Source organism: Pezoporus flaviventris, unplaced genomic scaffold (assembly GCF_033815535.1).
Source record: "Pezoporus flaviventris isolate CSIRO_AGI_PZ_B2104156 unplaced genomic scaffold, CSIRO_AGI_Pfla_v1 ptg000036l, whole genome shotgun sequence".
Taxonomy (NCBI): Eukaryota; Metazoa; Chordata; class Aves; order Psittaciformes; family Psittacidae; genus Pezoporus; species Pezoporus flaviventris.
In genome coordinates, this window is record NW_026892584.1 from 11,290,438 (window position 1) to 11,307,491 (window position 17,054).

The window sequence follows — 17,054 nt, forward strand, 5'->3', positions numbered from 1 at the left end:
CTCCCACAGATTTAAAACTAGGTGCTGTACAAAAGGGCATCCCCTTCTGCACAATCTAAACAAGCAGAACAGTGAAGGAGAAATTGGAATGAGGCAACACCTTGAGGTATGCCTCAAGGTCAGAACACTGACAGCCCACAGAGGGGCTCCACCCCTTTCTTTGAGCACCACTGACCTGCAAAGGGGATAGTAATCTGGGATAGGATGGCAGCACAGAAAACAGATTGGCAGCCAACAGATACAGGGGCCAAGAAAGCATCACTCTTCTCCACCAGGCTTTGAGGATAAGCTTAATCCTGCAAGAAAGACTCACTTAATGCCTCAATTTGTCCTTCCTACGCTCAAAATAAAACAGTCCCAGGAAAAGATAGAGCTAAGGTATCATAACAAAAGCCTAAGAGATGCCAATGCTGAAAAAAAAATACAATATGAATGTAGAAAAGATACGGAGCAGTCAGCTACTCAAAACCAGACCAGTAACTGTTATAGACAGAACACCCTGCTCTGCTTTACTCACGTGAGCAAGATGAGCCCCAGAGCACTCTTCCCATCCCTAGGAGTATGAAGGTCCCAGCACCACATAGAGATGCACAGGAGAGCTGGAAGCAGACTTGACTTTGCAAAGACTGCAGCATAACTTCGCTACCACACACTGTGGTTTCTTCACAGTGAATTCACCAGCAGGAACTTCTCATTTTAGCAGGAGATGAGCAGACACATTTCACAGATACATTTCAAGACATTTTCTTCTGACATGAGCAATAAAATCAGCCACAATGCCCAGTGCTTGCTGCTGAGGGAAGAAATGAGCTTTCATCCCCAATTAGCATTGCCCAAGATGCACATCCAGAACACCTGGGCTGCAGCATCTCTTTCTGTGGATGTCTTTCACCATTCTGGTAACCGCACTGCCACTCCCATCACTGAGTGCACACCACGTTACTTTATGAGGAGAAACAGCAAACCATACAGTTAATTTAACTGTGGGAAAACTTCCTTTGGCAGAAACAGGTACCTCATAAAGAGCTACACACACGTGCTCCAAAGCAGGCCTTTCCCCGGCTCCTCAGCGCTACTAGAGCACTCTGGCCTCCCAAGAGGCCTTCCACATAACCTGCTCACTTCTGCGCTGTAACCAGAACCCAAGTTATGCAGTTGTTTCAGGTGAAACCACACCTAGGTCCAAGTGGGCTTTAAGTGAGGAAAATATGCCCTGAAAATTAACCTTCCTCAGGGAGCGAATCCCACACAAGCAGCCTCTGGGGCTCTTTCTGCACTCTCCAAGCAGGGAACAGGAATAGTAACAGGTCAAATTTCTGACCATCCTTTCCATCAGCAAACTGCAGAATAGAGCTGCAAACAAATTGGTGCAACCACTTTGCATGCATGCAAGGGCACAGTATCATTGCTTTTGCATCAAATCAGAACACCTCCGTACACCCCATTAGCATGCCTCACTTGAAAACCCCAGTATGGCAGAGAAAGGGCTGAAAGGAGGAACAGCTGAAATGAGGAAGATGGGCCCAGATGTTGTCCACACTCCTCAGTGCTCTCCGAGGAACATGCTCCTTGCATTCTTACCTCCAGGACCTGAAGCAGAGAATGAAGGGGACAAGGGTACCAATAAAGCAAGATGACAGTAAGAAGTGGTATCTGAGAACTTTCCTCTTCCTAACAGTTTAAGAAAGTGTAGGTAAGGGCAGCACAAACTATTTTCTATCTCTGCACCATAGAAATGTTATTACTTGCAAGGTCACCTCCGTGGAAAGGTTTCTTCATTAGATGTTTCCAAGTAGGATAGCCAGCTCACTAGAGTGCTGGGCTCCTGCACAGACAGCTATATAGATCTCATCTAAACTGTATAAGCAGGCTATAGAGGATTTTTCAATTTTTTTTTTTTTAAACAGTTAACATTGCCAGTGCTTTTGGTTGAATCTTGTGATGTTCTCAGGTCCATTAGCTGAAGAGATAGGCTCTGTGCTTCATTTATCTGATCACTCCATGGGTGGTGTTCTGCATGCTGCTCCATCTCTCACCCAAACACCACTCATCCCCATTTTACAGTCAATTACCCCAGTAACAATGAAGAATGCAGCAAGATGACAAGGATCTCCTAAATGGGACAGGCACACAACAAGCCCCTTTCCTGCATATGTTAAGCTCCTTTTCTTGTTGTCACTCAGTCTGATGTTTCTTCTTCTCCACTTTCCACTCAAGCAGAGGTTTGCAAGATCTTGGAAAAAAACTTTGCTGAGGGAACTCCTATATCAATAAACTCAGAGTTGCCATCATTACAACATCTTCCTCAAATTTTATTAAATGCTTACAAAAAGAAAAAAGAAACCAATCCAGGATGCAGTAAATGGAAGCAGAAAGCACACTGATGCAGGAGAGAGAGAAGCTGTCCTCCCTCCAGGAAAGCAGAAACAAGTTGCAAAATTATGTTGACATGAGAAAAGGGTAGGAACTAAGAATATAAAGAGGGGATGGGTCATGCTAACACTATGACATATGAAGACATGGGAGAGTTCAGAAACAGCCCTAGGAGCTGATTTACAGACCTCAGGCCCAAGGCCAGAGCAACACTCTTTAGGGACTTAGTTTCCCCATGTTCACAGCAAGCTCTGACCTCCCCAAACAAATCACTAGGATGCCCTTTCACTGAGGCAGCTTTCAGTATAAGAACAGCCGCTGTTTCCCAGTTATCCTGTCCTCCTTCAGGAGCACTGAGGGTGAACTGTCAACATACCCATCACCACTGCCATTCAGAAAAAGTGTTTCAATCACTGGCACTGGAGCCTGCAGGTTAGGAACAAACAAATATCTTTCACAGAGAAGGGACGTAATACCAGCAGCCAGCACTCCTTACCTGTGAAAGGAGACTTCCAATCCATGTTAGGGAGAGGAAAGCAGCAGCTATTTGAAACAAAGCTGCTATTGACACTGTCAAGACTGAAAAGTGGCAGGAACATTTTGGCATGGGTATGTAACTGCAATTAAAGGATGATCTGGGAAATAGACTAAAAAACAGGACTAAGTTGAATGTGATTTGACATACACAGAATCCAGTAGATGGAAATCCCTCAAAGCAGATGTTGTAGAAGGACAGAGGCTGCATTGTAAACAGGGGAAGACTTTACCCACAGCTGGCACCAACATGGTGATAAGTGGTCCTCACAGTCGCCTCGTGCTCCGGATATGCCCACTGCCTTCCTTCCAAACACTGATTCTTTTGCTAGGTTTCTGTTAAGCTCCATCTCTCCCACCACCAACCACCAAGAACCACAAAGGTAGAAGTTCTTCATCACATAGCAAAATCCCTGACAGCTCAACTGATCCCCCTCTTCCAGACTTGGATGGAAGAGAGGGAGCAGAGCACAGGCTCCCATCTCCATAGCAGAGCCAGATTGAAAAAAAAAAAAAAAAAATGGAAAAAGAAAAAAATGCCAGAGTCACATTGAAGGTTATAACAGGGGTAGGTTTTTCCAGCTGATCTAGTTCCTTCCATCCATCCAGAGGCAGCATGGGGTATTACTCATAACCTGAGAGCAGTCAGGCTGTACCAAAGCAGGCTGGCATCAGGCAGAAGAGAAACATCCTTCAATTATCTTCTATGGAGCAGAGGAAATAGTGGCATTGAGAGTTGCATCGAGCCAGGACCAAGCTCAGCTGCAAGACAAGAAATCAACAGGTTTATTCATACCATTTGGCCTGCAACCAGCCATACCCTGGGTTGTACAGAGGCTGCATCTTGACAGCAATTACAGGTGGTTTTGTTCCACCCATTTAACAGAGCCCTGTGAAACATCCCATAAAGCTTCAGCACTGCAGGACAGCCAACCATGCCATGTGCCCATGGCAGAGTAGATGCTGAGGGCTGCACACCGGGCAGAGGTCACAGCTGCCCAGGCAGAGGGAGAAACATGCTCCTACCCAGCCATCTCCTCCCAAGAAGGAGATGAGCAGGTTTCCTTCCAAGCCTGACAAAGCCACTGACATGGAGAGCATGCTCCTGCAGCCCCCAGCAGCCATAGCTCGCTTCTTGGGACCATCTGCAGCAGTATTGGGTTCCTGCAGCTCTCCATCTGCTCCACGCATAACAGCTGGTACAGCCGAGGGGCTCCACGTGCAAATGACTTTTCCATCACGTGATAAATGACTCCCCCATGCTGACACCCTCCCCACCATTCCTGCTTTTGGGTTGATGCAAAGAGAGTGGACCACAGGAGAACAGTTGGGCTCCAAAGGTGGGTGACTTCCCCTCCACCACCAGGCATTCAACCAGTAGCAGGGAAGCTTAACCCTTTGAAAGCTTCTTAACTCAGCTTCTAGCTCAATTTCCTTCCAGCTTATCACATACACACCAGAGTTCCCATTCAATTTCCCCTGGATTTTCAGCTCTGGCCTTTCCAAGGGCAATAAAGCAAGTCTGCCTGTCCCTTTGCTTTTGCTTCATTATTCAGCAAGGGGGAAGATGCTCACAAGTCTTGCTCATTGCAGAATTTCTCCTGAGCACAAAGCTCTGAAGAAGACTCAAACAAAGCCAAGCATGACAGAGAAGGCAAATAAATTAAAAGCTGATTTCCTTTTTTTTCTGTTTTTAACATCTGTCTCCCTCACTAATCAAACACAAATATGCCAGCACAGTCACATGCCATGGAAGTTACCACCCACAAGATCTCCAGGGCCACAGAACAGCAGGTTTCAAGTCAGATGAGATGCTGAGATAGTAGCAAAAGTGATTAAGAGCACTATTGTAAGACACCAAAAATCTGAGGCTGTAGGGCATAAAGCAGCCTTGAACTTTGGGAACAGAGGGAAACCCTTCCTAGTGCATGCAGATTATATCTAAACTTCTTACTCCAAGAACCCCCATGGCCTCCTCAGTAACATCTGGCAGTCTGCAGCAAATCCCAGGCAAAATCCTGCTATGGCCTATACAGGAAGATGCCTTTTTGTGGGGTACAGCAGTCCATAGAAAACACTCAAACAGGTCATCAGTATTTGGGAAGTTCGCTATCCTGCCTTTTTATCCCAGCACAAGCCTGATGCAAATCAACCTTGTAATTTTGGTTTACCAGTGCTGCTAGACCACAGCTCATCTTGTAGGACAGGCTGTCCACAGGACCACATTAAACGGGAGCAGATGAAATCAGCTCACAATCAATCCTAACAGATGTACATCCTAGCTCACCTCGCAGCAGATAAAAATCACACAAGCGATTACCAATTCCTATACAATCTGAACCACAGCAGTGATTCACAAAAGCAAGTATGCACCTCTCCAACTCCGGCATTCTGACTTTCTGACCCAGAAGAACCTAGAATATCCACAAGGCTAGGGAGGAGAACAGGTATATGATAAAGGAATGGGCTCTCAGCCTTTATTTCAGGCTAGTGCAGACTTGTTTCTAAGAGTAGCTCCTGGAATAGAGCAAGTCCTAATCCCAGCCTTGTGCCTAAGGCATGATGCTGATAAGCCACTGGGAATGCCCAACAGTTGTCACCCCCAACTGGCATAAATCCCCTCCGAGCCCCCTCACCAAAACAACAGGAGGATTCTCATGCCTGTAGCCAAAATAAATCATAGAATCACAAAATAGTTTGTGATGGAAGGGACCTTTAAAGGCCATCTGGCCCAACCCTCCTGCAATGAGCAGGGACGTCTTCAACTAGATGTGGTTGCGCAGAGCCCCATCCAGACTGACCTTGAATGTCTCCAGGGATGGGGCTTCTACAACCTATCCCGGCAACCTGTTGGAGTGTTTCATCACCCTCATTGTAAAGAATTTCTTCCCTATATCCAGTCTGAATCCACCCTCTTTTAATTTAAAACCATTACCCCTTTTCCTATCACAACAGGCCCTACTAAAAAGTCTGTCCCAAATTTCTTATAAGAAAAGTATAAGAAAAGTTTTAAGTACTGAAAGGCTACAATAAGATCTCCCTGGAGCCTTCTCTTGTTCAGGTTGAACAACCCCAGCTCTCTCAGCCTCTCCTCATAGGAAGGCGCTCCATCAACTCCGATCATTTTTGTGGCCCTCCTCTGGACCTGCTCCAACAGGTCTGTGTCTTCCCTGTACTTCAGAAATCTGTTGGTAGAAGTGCACTACTTGCTAGAAGCTTCCTACGTCCAGCCCATCACAGCCTGTGCTATGGATCACGGCTCATCCACCACGGTGAAAGCTTCATCTTGAAGGCTTTGTGCCCTAAATGCCACCTCTTCAGTCCTTTCATTTGCTGCTGCATTTGTTGGAGTTGGTTTAGTTTTTTATGGGGTGGTAATTTTGGGGATTTTTTGGTTGTTTGGAGTTTTGTTGTTGTTTAATAGCAGTCATCTTTTCATGCCCATCCACAAATCAGTCTTGTCAGATACACCAACTGCTTGCTCAGTACAGATCAGCTTCCCAGCCCAGTGCTGACAGCAGCACTGCAAGCCCAAAAGCAACACTGAGCAGTCAAGCACAAAAAGCTGTTCTGCACTTTTGAGAGTTATATTCTGGATAGTTTTCTGCAGAGCAGGTATGCTACACACCCACACTAGCCAGAGCAGCTTGGGAGCCACCAGGAAACAAGCAGAGCCAGTAGTTCCTCTGGGCAACCCAGACATCATCCCACTTCTTCATTGTTTTGGGATGCTCAGGTGCATCCAGCATAGGGCACTAAGGGGCTCAGTGATTTATGCCTAGTTTCACAGCAAAAGTCAGCAACTCCGTGCTGAGAACCAGGGTAGTCAGATTTTCTTCTGTAGGCTGCCAAAGAATCATTGCAGGTCAGAGGCTGAGTGTTTGGTGCTCCCCAGCCCTGTTCAGGAAGGGAAAGAGGAGAAGAGAGACTAGTTTCATCTTCCTATCCCCAACACAGACCCTTAGCTCCACTATGCAGGTAATCTGATTGGTGCTCACCAGAAAGGATTTCGTGGCAAGTTAACAACAGAGAGCAGTTGTGCATCTCCCCAGGAGCAGCACAGTGTTGGCTAAAGATTGTCCAGCTGCAATTGCTACTGGGGATAAGACCTGACTCAGACCACAACCCATTTCTGTTTCACTGAAGAATGAGTGATACAGGCAGGACAGTGGCAATGCTCCCCAGCGGAAAGGGAAAACTAGGTTTTAAATTGAGCGCAGGAGGAGAAGATTGCCACTGTGCTTGGTGCAACAAGGAAATTACAATCAGAGTTAGCTTTGTGACAAAGCACTAACTCACCAGATAATCACAGCTTTTTAAAGCCCTGCATTTCACAGGGATGTCTTTAGGCCAGCTGAAATTAATCAGGGCCAGTGTTGACTTTGATTCAAACGACATGTAGTTTATGACTTATGTTGTACATTACATTGTATCAGAGTATTAATAATGGGAATTTTAAAAGCCATGAAATGGTATCAATTTATGCCTCTGGAGAATGTTTTAAAGCTTCAGAATTTCAGACCTGCTCTGTTTCTCTTGACAGTTCCTTCTAAATTGCATTAGGAGTTGCCAAGACACAAATGTCTGGGGTCCCAAGGAGCTCTCACAGGATTTTGCTCTAACACCAGGAGAGAGAGGGCTACAGATTCAGTAATACTGCTTCCCTCACTACATCTCTACATCTACATCCACACTACCACATCCCCCATCTATATCCCACACTACCCTCAAGACTGGATGAGGGCTCCTTAGGAGATTAAGGAAATCAAGATGGATGGTTTTCTTCCACAATTCTGACTCTATACTCATAGCTTTTGGAGAGAGGAAAAGGAGGCCTTATGTATGAATATTTCAGATCTAGCCCAGCAGTAAGCCCATGTCAACTCTAAGATTTTTGTCTTCTTTCAGGAGATGCCAATGCTGATAACAGTATCATCCTCCATCCAGCCTGCTCCCATTCACCACCACCTTTCTCCCCCTCCCACCTTACCAAAGCCCAGTAAGGACAACCTGCAGCTCCAGCGGCTGCTGAAGAAGGCAGCCAAGAAGAACGCTATCCGAGCTTCAGAGCAAGCCAAGTCCTTTCGGTCCAGCCTCTCGCCCGTGAATGAGGCCAGCTCTGACCTAGAGCACAATGAGAGCGCTCCCCCAGCAGAGACCCTCAAAACCACTATGCCTGCCTCCACCAGCCTCCCAGCCCGACTCTCCATCAAGCCCATCATTCATCGCATCCCCTCCCCTTTCCGAAAGAGCAAGCCTTTCACGCTGAAGGTCACTGAGCAGAGGCGCATTGCCGAACACCTCATTCTCACAAACTCGTCAGCCATGCCCCTGCTACACAAGCCAGAAGCTCCTGAGACTCCACAACAGCCTGAGGGCACAAATACCCACCTTCCCTCTCTACATGACCCTCAGATATCTATTTTCCCCCAGCCTCCTCCTACCAGTACACCCAGTAAAGAAAGGGCACCAGAGGTTACCTACATCACCAAGGTGCACACTTATTTCCACAGTGTCAAGCCACCCAGAGCTAAGACAGCCACATCAAATCAGACCCAAGGAACCATCAGCCATGAAGACAAAAGGCCTTCCTCACCAGCACCTGAAGCAAGCTGCTCTCAACCATACCCAGGGCAGATACCCACCCTGCTCAATGACAGCAAGGCCACGGCTACTGCACTGGAGCATTCCCTCCTTTCTGCTGCAGAGGCAGAGCCACCTAAGCAAGCTCCTAGGCCTGCTGTTACTGAAGATTCCATCAAGACCCCTTCACCCAAGCCCAGCATTGCCAGTGGTCACACTGATAAGCCTATGACCCATGGAAGTGACACTGAAATATCTGGATCAGAGACAGCACCCAAATTACCCAAGCAAGACCAGGACATCCAAAAACTATCCACACCCAGTGCTCCCTGCATGCAAGCACACCCAGCAACAGAAACCCCAGAACAAGCTGACAGTACCAGTGCCACCTCCACAGACACCAAAGCAGAACATGTTATTCAACCTCAGTTGACCCCCAGCTTGCCAAACACCAGCCCTCCCCTCGAAGATGAGCCAACACTATCACCAATAGAAGAAGCAAGACCTCCTGGAGCTAGTGCCAGTGGCTGGCATCGCCTCAGGAAGCACTTAATGGTGCAGCCAGAAGCACCCAGCTTCCCAGAGTCTGAGCCAGAAAAGTTGGGACAGGAGGAAGGGAGCAAGGAGAAGGAGGAGAACAGCTCTCAAGCAATCACACAAGACTGCAGGCTGTTTAAATCGAAGGCCACAAGAATGTGGGATGCTATTTTATACCAGATGACAGTCAACAAGGAGAGGAAGCAGCAAGCAGAAGAGAAGAAGCTGCGAAAGGAGGAAAGCTTATTTATTCCCCGCCGTTTACCCATCCTTCTACACAAGCCACGTTTTGATGCCCGAAAACTGAGGGAACTGGCTACCAAACCCATGACAAAGATCACCACCGCTTTTGAGGTGAGCCGGTTTAGACCCAAAGCGGTTGAGGAGCACACCGAGATCTTTAACAGAACAGCATCAGGATGGTCAGCCAACTGAAGCCAGGCTGCTTCAACAGGCCCACATCTCTGGAGGTTCTTACACGGCACCAAGCAAGAGAACACAGCCCAGAGCCAAGTATCAGGAAAAAATAAAATTAAATAAAACCCCTTCAAGCCAGCAGCCTCATGCTGTGGGTTTAAGGATTACTCTCCACGTGTATATAAACTTAAATGCATGACATACTACATCCACAAGTCATGAGCCAGGAAAACAAACATACACATGCACTTGTTCTAAAAAGAGCAAGCAACAACCACTGTATGCAATAGCACAGGGAAGAGAAGGGAGGCACACAGTGAAGAGGACAAATTGCCTGTAGAAAAAGCCCAATTTAGAGGAGGATGATAAAATTTGAATTTATTTTGTTGTGTTTATTTAAGACCAAGATAAATTCTAGAAAGAGAAGCAGCTGTAGATAGGACAATATGAAGGAATCTATGTCACTCCACATCTCCTCTAGGGAATCTTAGAAACTGAACTCCAAGAATATACACATCTCTATCTTCACGACTGAAACTGCACCCCACACCATTCACTGAAACAAGGTGGAAACTCATCCTTCCACCGCAGGCACTGACAAGAGACTCCATAAGATATCCATCTCACTCTCACATAGTGGTTCCCCTGCCTAAAAAAGAATGGACATCATCATTTGATGTCTGCCTTGCTCAGTCTGCTAAATGGTAGTGCACAGAACAACAATTTCATTGCAATAATCAAGTTTTACTATTTATTTGACCATGCTTTTAAAGTATAGCTGGGGGTTAGTTTTTCCACGATAACCAACAAGAGCCTCCATCAGCATGTGGGTATCCAAATATGTATTTAACAAGGTGCTGTTTTGAGGAGTTCTGCTAACCACGTGTAGTCTTGTTTTCAGGGGTAACGTCATGACAGTTGTGTACTTACTGGTGCCTAATGTCCTGAGAAAAAGGCTATTTAAAACAAAATCCCCCAACTCTGCCCATCCACAGGGGACAACTGTGCTTTCCTTCATTACAGTTACCCTTTGCATCTCCATTGGCAGCAGGCTTATGAGCATGAAAGCTGGAGATCAGCTATTTCTATTTCACAAGGAACTCTGTCATACGCTGGGATGTTCCTACACAGCTAATATAGAATTGCTATGTTTAGTCCAAATAGGAAACTTGATACACAGCTCTTTACATTCTCTTCATGTGCAGAGGATATGGAGCTGACCAAAAATTTCCCCAAGCCCAACTTCAAACAGACTTAGAAACAAAACCAAGAGTCACTTATTCTTCTTTGAAGTCTTCCAATTTTGGATTATGCTGTAAGAAGAGCTCAGTTATCAAACCTTCACTGAAGTTTTCACTTTGCTGGTCTTATTCTGGTTTGCAATTCCTTCCCTATTCCAAGAAAATAAAAGAGAAGGAAGAATAAAGCAAGTATCTAAATTTTGGACTTCAACATCCCAGTTTTCCAAGAAAAAACTGAAAAGAGGTAGGTTGGAAATGCACCAGTCATCATGAGCGGATCCCAGGTAAGCCTCTGCAGGATAATTCAGCATGCTGCAAGAGAAGGCTATAGAGACAGCAGCAATACAAAATCAAAAAGAGTGCAGCATAAAACACGTAGAATGCCTAATGCAGACAAAGATGACCTTACACACAGTGATAAAATAGCACTTTCGTGTAGCACAGCTAGATGGATGCCTATGCACGAGAGTTTGCATTTACAAGATCACAGCACCAGCATGAGGCAGAACAGCTAATATTGATTACCCTTGGGAGACTAAGTGAATCCAGCCAGAGAAGATGGTTTCAGAACCAATTCTGCTTTAATTCACTTTGTCCTGTAGTGAGGACAACCACCCAGAACAAAACAGGGATTCTCACATAAGGCTTATGTTTTGCATCTGCTGGCTTCCCACCAGGCTGCATTCACAATCCATCCCTACTGCATAGGGATGGAGACTGACTAGTGAGGGGAGCAGCTCCCACAGTGCTAAGCAGAGAAGGCAGATCTGCCTGCATGGGTTAGTCCTTTTGTCCCAGGAGTGAAGGGCAGGGGCATAGGGCAGGCATGGCAAGTCCTGCAGAGACAGACCCTGGCATGAGAGCATCACAGAAGAGAGAACAGATACCTGGAGACAAAAGACTTCCACCAGCAGCTCTGCACTGGGACTCATTGCAGCACGTCCCAGACCAAGTTGCCATGCTGAGCAAGGGAAGGGGAATGCCACTGGGCACAGAGTTTGGTTGTTTTCAATGTCAAACTGCCTCAGGCAGCTGCTGAGAGACCAAATTGCCATGTAGAGAAAACCTGCAGCCTGTTCAGAGATCTTGCAGCTCATTAAGAGAGGGGAGGAGGAAAAACTGTACCTGTGCTCAAGCAACTAGAAAGCTGGTAAGGTGGTGTTGAGTGACATGAGGGTGAGGCAGAAAGGTTTGAGAGCATAAAGGCAACCACAAAGGGATCTGGCAGGATGAACGTAGTTAAAGGGGGTTGGAAAGGAGCTGGGACCTCACAGCACACAAAACAGCTAAAAACCCAAGAAATGAGCCAATATCCTTCAGCTATTTCAGTCATTTTGCTATTCAGAATCAAAAATCCTTACATGGCAGTGTTCTGCCATGGCTATTTGGAGTGCTGGGTGAATCCAAAAGGACAGCCCATGACAGTCAATAGCCTTTCAAGAAAAGATGCTAGAAAAAGGGCAGAGCCAAGGTCACTTGCCTTTGAACTGCCTGCAGGAGCTCAGGTACGGCAAATTAAACCTGCTGACACCCTAGCAATGCCTATTTGCTATAAAGAACTGACGCTCAGCAGGATCCCACTTGGTGCATCAAAACAGACCTCAGGAAAAAGACTGATCAAAAAGAAGACCTTAAAATAAGTTTCTGAAAGCCACAGGCAGAGAATCAAGTTGAGGCTGTAAGTCCTGTAGGCTCCTCCTTTACATCTAAAAACATAGCTTTGGCCAGGCTTGGGTTTGTACTGCTGCCCATCTCAAAGTGGCGTTTAAGAGACCTCCTGCTCTAAATAGGCACCACAAAAGTCTAAATAAATCAAACAACAAACAAAATGTGCTGCACTCAGAAGCCAGCTTCTTGAAGGAAGGAAAGGGGGAAGAAAAAAAAGGAACATGGCTCTCAAAAGAATTCAGAAACAAAAGGTGGTTTGTAGACAGAGCTATTTATAAGCTTGGCTACGAAATAAAGCTTCTTTTTTATAGCAGGAAAAATGAGAATGAGCTTGTTTTTACCCCCAACAACTTCCTCTCCTCTCACTGTGCCAGATGCTGCCCAGTTGGATCCAACTAGTTATCACAGCCCTGTACAACATTCCTCCTTATTGCTGCAACCCTCTGCTATCATCCACTCAAGATAACACCAGGATATCTATTAAAATAAACACAATATGAGCATGAGATCCAAAGACTGTTTCAAGAGGGCACAAAACCAGCAACCCAGCTCTGCTTTCCCCCTTGCTTCACATCAGAGGACAATCTTTTCTGCTTTGTTGGTCTACCCAGCACAGCAGATGTCCATGTCCTCCCCACTACAACCCTATTACGGACTGGTTCTAAGAGGTTATTGAAATCATTAAAAGTTCTTCCCTTCCCCTGATTAATTCAATAAATCTGGGAATTGGACCCCAGAAGCATCTGAATTTCAGAACTATATCAGATCCCATGCTCAGCCAGAATGACCTTCAGCTATCTACTTATCCTTGCATCATAAGGGAGCATAAGAAAAGACAGCAGATAGAGACTGTTCCTTTGAACTAGCAAAGGCAAGCGCATCTTCACCCAACCAGCAGTAGCTAAGGGACTTACTCTGCAGATTAACTCGGATATCAAGCTTCCTAGCAGCATCAGAAAGTCAGAGACCAAAACAAACCTCTACTGTGTACCCGCTCCTTCCCAGCTCACAAAGTCAGGCACTTGACCAGAAGCAAGGCTCCAGCTGTTACCATGTAGTACCTTCCAACTCACCTAAAGTGTAGCTGGCAGAAATAGCCCCAGCACCCTGCCAGAACAGTACCAGGAGCTTGTAAGGCAGTGCAAGGTCATACCCCACCTACCTGGTTAATGAGTTCTCCAGGCATGCTATTTCTCTGCAGCATCGTCTATCAACACCTTCTTGTACTGGCCATGGCCTGTTGCAATGAATTTATACTTTTTGCCAGAAGGAGTGGACTGAACAGGAGAGAAAGAAAGAGCCAAAGTCAACAATTTTCTCTCTCAAATAGGCAGGCAAGATTAAATAACTGAAGTCAGAGGAGCATGTGATATGGTTGTCTGTAATCCCACAGGACTTTGAGACAGTCTACTCTGTACTCCCTTCCTGCCCTTCCACATAAACTCCTTGCACAGACCAACCACCACTTTTTATAGGCATAAGGTAACACAGCAAGCACAGGATGTGTATTAGCAAAGGGAAGATGCAATGCAAGGCATCATGAGGGAGGGCTCATCTAAAACTGAAACCTCCCAAAACAGAGCTAATTTCACCCATGCAAAAAGCTAGTTTCATATACCACATACTGGCAGCATACTGACCCAGGAACAGGCAAGATACTTAGATCTGCCTCTCCCAGCCTGAAGAGTTTGAACAGCAGCTGCTTGCTGCATTTTAAAAGGCATTCCCACAGACATACTGTAGGCACAAAACATCAGATTCATCTGCAAGTGTTGATGCTGTTTTAGATTCACTTCCACTTTATTTTGCACGGCTTTTTTACTCTCAAGATCAAAAGCTATAACAAGAACAAAGTAACTCACATATGCAGTTCAATTTGAGCTTAGAAGGCTGGGGCTTCCAACGCATGGGCCAAGAGCAACATGTTATTCAAGAGATCCCTCAGTATTATTAGTTATAAAATGGGTTTTGCCCCCATTTTCACTAGGGCTGAAGCAATAGTTGCTCACTGTTGGGACAAGCTTTTAAGGTAAGCAATGGCATTGATAGGTACTGCTTGTATCTATCAATGCAGTTGTGTACCTACAGAACACCACCATCTTCTCAACACTTCCAACCCAGACAAGAGCCCTATTCTTTTTCACAAGAGATCAACTACTTTCATACTCATACAGATGCTAACTCACCTTGGTATTGGTCTCCAGTTTGGGATTGCCCTTCTGTTCCCAAAGGCTTCTTTTACTCACAATATCTCCAGCCACAATATCCTGAGAAAATTATGCTCTTATTAGTATTCTCTGCTAATACTGCTGAACATGCCTTTGTTCATATATCTTTCAAACCCATGTGTTTGACTTTATTTATAATATCACATCATCTGGCCTATGACAACTGCAGGTAAAACCCATGACTATGAAAACTTCCTCGTATTCCCAGTATACCCTATGTTTTCCTCTCTCTCACTCTCTTCAACAAAAGCCTGGATCAGAGATCCAAGACGTTTATTTTCTTAAGTTCATTAAGTATTTAAAACATGCTAACATCAAGCCTTTTTTTATGTGGAAGGAATTTTGCTCACATAAACACAGATTTGCAACCAGTGGGTTACAGAATCAACCTCACTCAGAATGACCAGAAAGTGAAATTAAGAGAGCAATGCATTATACTCTCTGCCTTTTTCAAGTTTACAAGATTTATCATCTTGGTACAAGATGCAACTTTGTGCTCAACAACTGGAGCTCAGTCCTAGCCCCTGAAGAAGACATATGCATTCTCCCCACCAGCTGATTTGATTCCTAGTTCTAAACAGAACCTCAACTAGCATCATAGAGGCTTTCCTAGGTGTACTACCAAGGAACAATTTGGTATCCTAGCACAGGTGAAGCAAAGCTCTGAGGTATGACGCCTTGCATCCTGAAGGAGAAAATTTGATCTCTAATACAGATAGCTTTAAAGCTGGTACCAACAACAGCAAGCTGACACAAGTGTAATGCATATTGTGCCCAGAGGCCAGTCCCTCTTCCCCTACACAAGCAACACAAGTCCTGTAAGTGCCGTACCTTACAGGGCAAGGACTTCATGGCAGACTGAGCTGTGACCTCTCCAGTCTCCCAGAGGCTTTTTGTGCTGGCTACCATCATGCTCGTGGTGGGAAGGTCAAGAACAGGTTGTCGAACAGGTTTTGGAGCCTTTGTGGATGTCTGGAACGTAAATGAAGAGAGACCAGCATCAGGGAGTGTGTGTTTTCTTTCCCCACCCCTGTAACTGGAGGTCCTCAGGGATAAGGGATTGTAAAAGAAAACTTACAGGGTCTTGCTAGCTCCTGCCACATGCTCCCACCCTTTAAGCAGGGAACATGCAGAAACTGGGATAGGACAGCTCACCAAAGAAACCTCCTTTATGCTGTGGAAGGAGATAGAGACTGGAGAAAGGGCTGCTCCCATCTAAGGCGAGACTGTTCAGTTGTCACCCCCGAGACGGTAAGACTAAGAGGCGCAGTGGGAAATCAATGTCTAGCAGAGAGGGCTCCTTGGAGAGTGGGGAAAGAGACAACACAGCAGCCCACCTCAATAGCCTGTGTGTACTGCTCCAGCCTGTCATCAATCTTCGACACAGGGAGGGGAGGCTGACTCTTCTTTATGCTGTTACTGGAAAGCAGAAGAGAGAAGAGTATTAAGGTGATCCCCCAGGGCCTCAAGGAAAGGGAGGACTTCGAGGGCCACAGGCAGCCTCTCACTCCTGCCCTACCCAGGAGGGGGACCCTTCAGCATGCTCCACTTGCAGGAAGGGCCCTGCTTTACCCTGAGGTCAACCCTAGAAATACCTTTTCTTTATTGAGCGATTCAGCGACTCGGTTCTGTCTGTGAGCTGAAGTGGGAGAGAAAAGACAAAGACATTACTTTTGTCTGTGGACCTCAGATGGATGCAAGTCACCTCCACTGACCATAATTCAATCATTTCTCTGCTCTAACTCCTCACCTAGGTTTTGTTAGAAACGCCTCACTCAATTCCATGTCCCCACACTGGTTGGAAGACACTGTCATCCCCTTTCCTTCTCCCTTCCCAGGCAGGTGAGCAGAATCCCACACAGTTTCAGGTGCAAAACAACAACATGCAGCTTGACTGACAGCTGAAACAGCAACCAAGACCATTTTCTCTACTCCCTCTGCCCAAGGGCTAGGCATCTTTCTCAACACTTGGTTTCCTAGACAGACACAACAGAGAACGTAGCAAGTGTGGAAAGACAAGGGGGAAAAACTAGAGATACTGCCGGCTAAGTCTGTAGAAGAGTAGCCAAGCTTGAGAGCAGCACAGGTATGAGTTACATTGACTTATCCGCACCAGAGAAGCACACAGGGCAAGTCAGCACATGAAGCCACCTGCAAAGAAGCCCTTCAGGTCAAGCCAGAGGGAAAGTGAGTTTTGCGTAAGAGGCCCCTGTGCAAGAACTCTTTGGCCAAAGCAAAGGAAGGCAAACACCTCCTAACCACCAAGTAAAGGAAAGCTGAAATGTTTTCAGCTAAACTTCACAACTTTTGAATGCCCCCCAAAACAAGAATACAGTGAGAAAAATCACTTTCAAGTTAAGAGGGGGCTCTTTGTCAACATCACCTCCTACAGAGCCAAGGAGCAGCAACCATGTAACAAGGAGCCTTCTCTCCCTGTATAACTGCTGGCTGTGCCATGGGAAACATCACCTAC

At 46.0% G+C, this 17,054-nt stretch overlaps 1 protein-coding gene across 4 annotated transcripts in view; it reads right to left on the bottom strand.

Annotated features, from left to right (window-relative positions):
• Positions 1-2,291: 2,291 nt before the first annotated feature.
• The window catches only part of LSP1 (lymphocyte specific protein 1), a 51,365-nt gene continuing 36,602 nt past the window's right edge, over positions 2,292-17,054 (bottom strand). For 3 of the 4 annotated variants that reach the window (XM_061463138.1, XM_061463134.1, XM_061463137.1), the window contains 6 exons: positions 16,177-16,220; positions 15,919-16,000; positions 15,413-15,553; positions 14,540-14,620; positions 13,516-13,630; positions 2,292-3,669 (listed from right to left, as the gene is read on the bottom strand). In XM_061463138.1, coding sequence (XP_061319122.1) covers positions 13,541-13,630; positions 14,540-14,620; positions 15,413-15,553; positions 15,919-16,000; positions 16,177-16,220 — 438 coding nt within the window. In that variant the 3' untranslated portion in view covers positions 2,292-3,669; positions 13,516-13,540. Of the gene's footprint in view, positions 3,670-9,531; positions 10,094-13,515; positions 13,631-14,539; positions 14,621-15,412; positions 15,554-15,918; positions 16,001-16,176; positions 16,221-17,054 lie in introns of those variants that run through there. The other variant, XM_061463136.1, reaches the window with a different exon arrangement.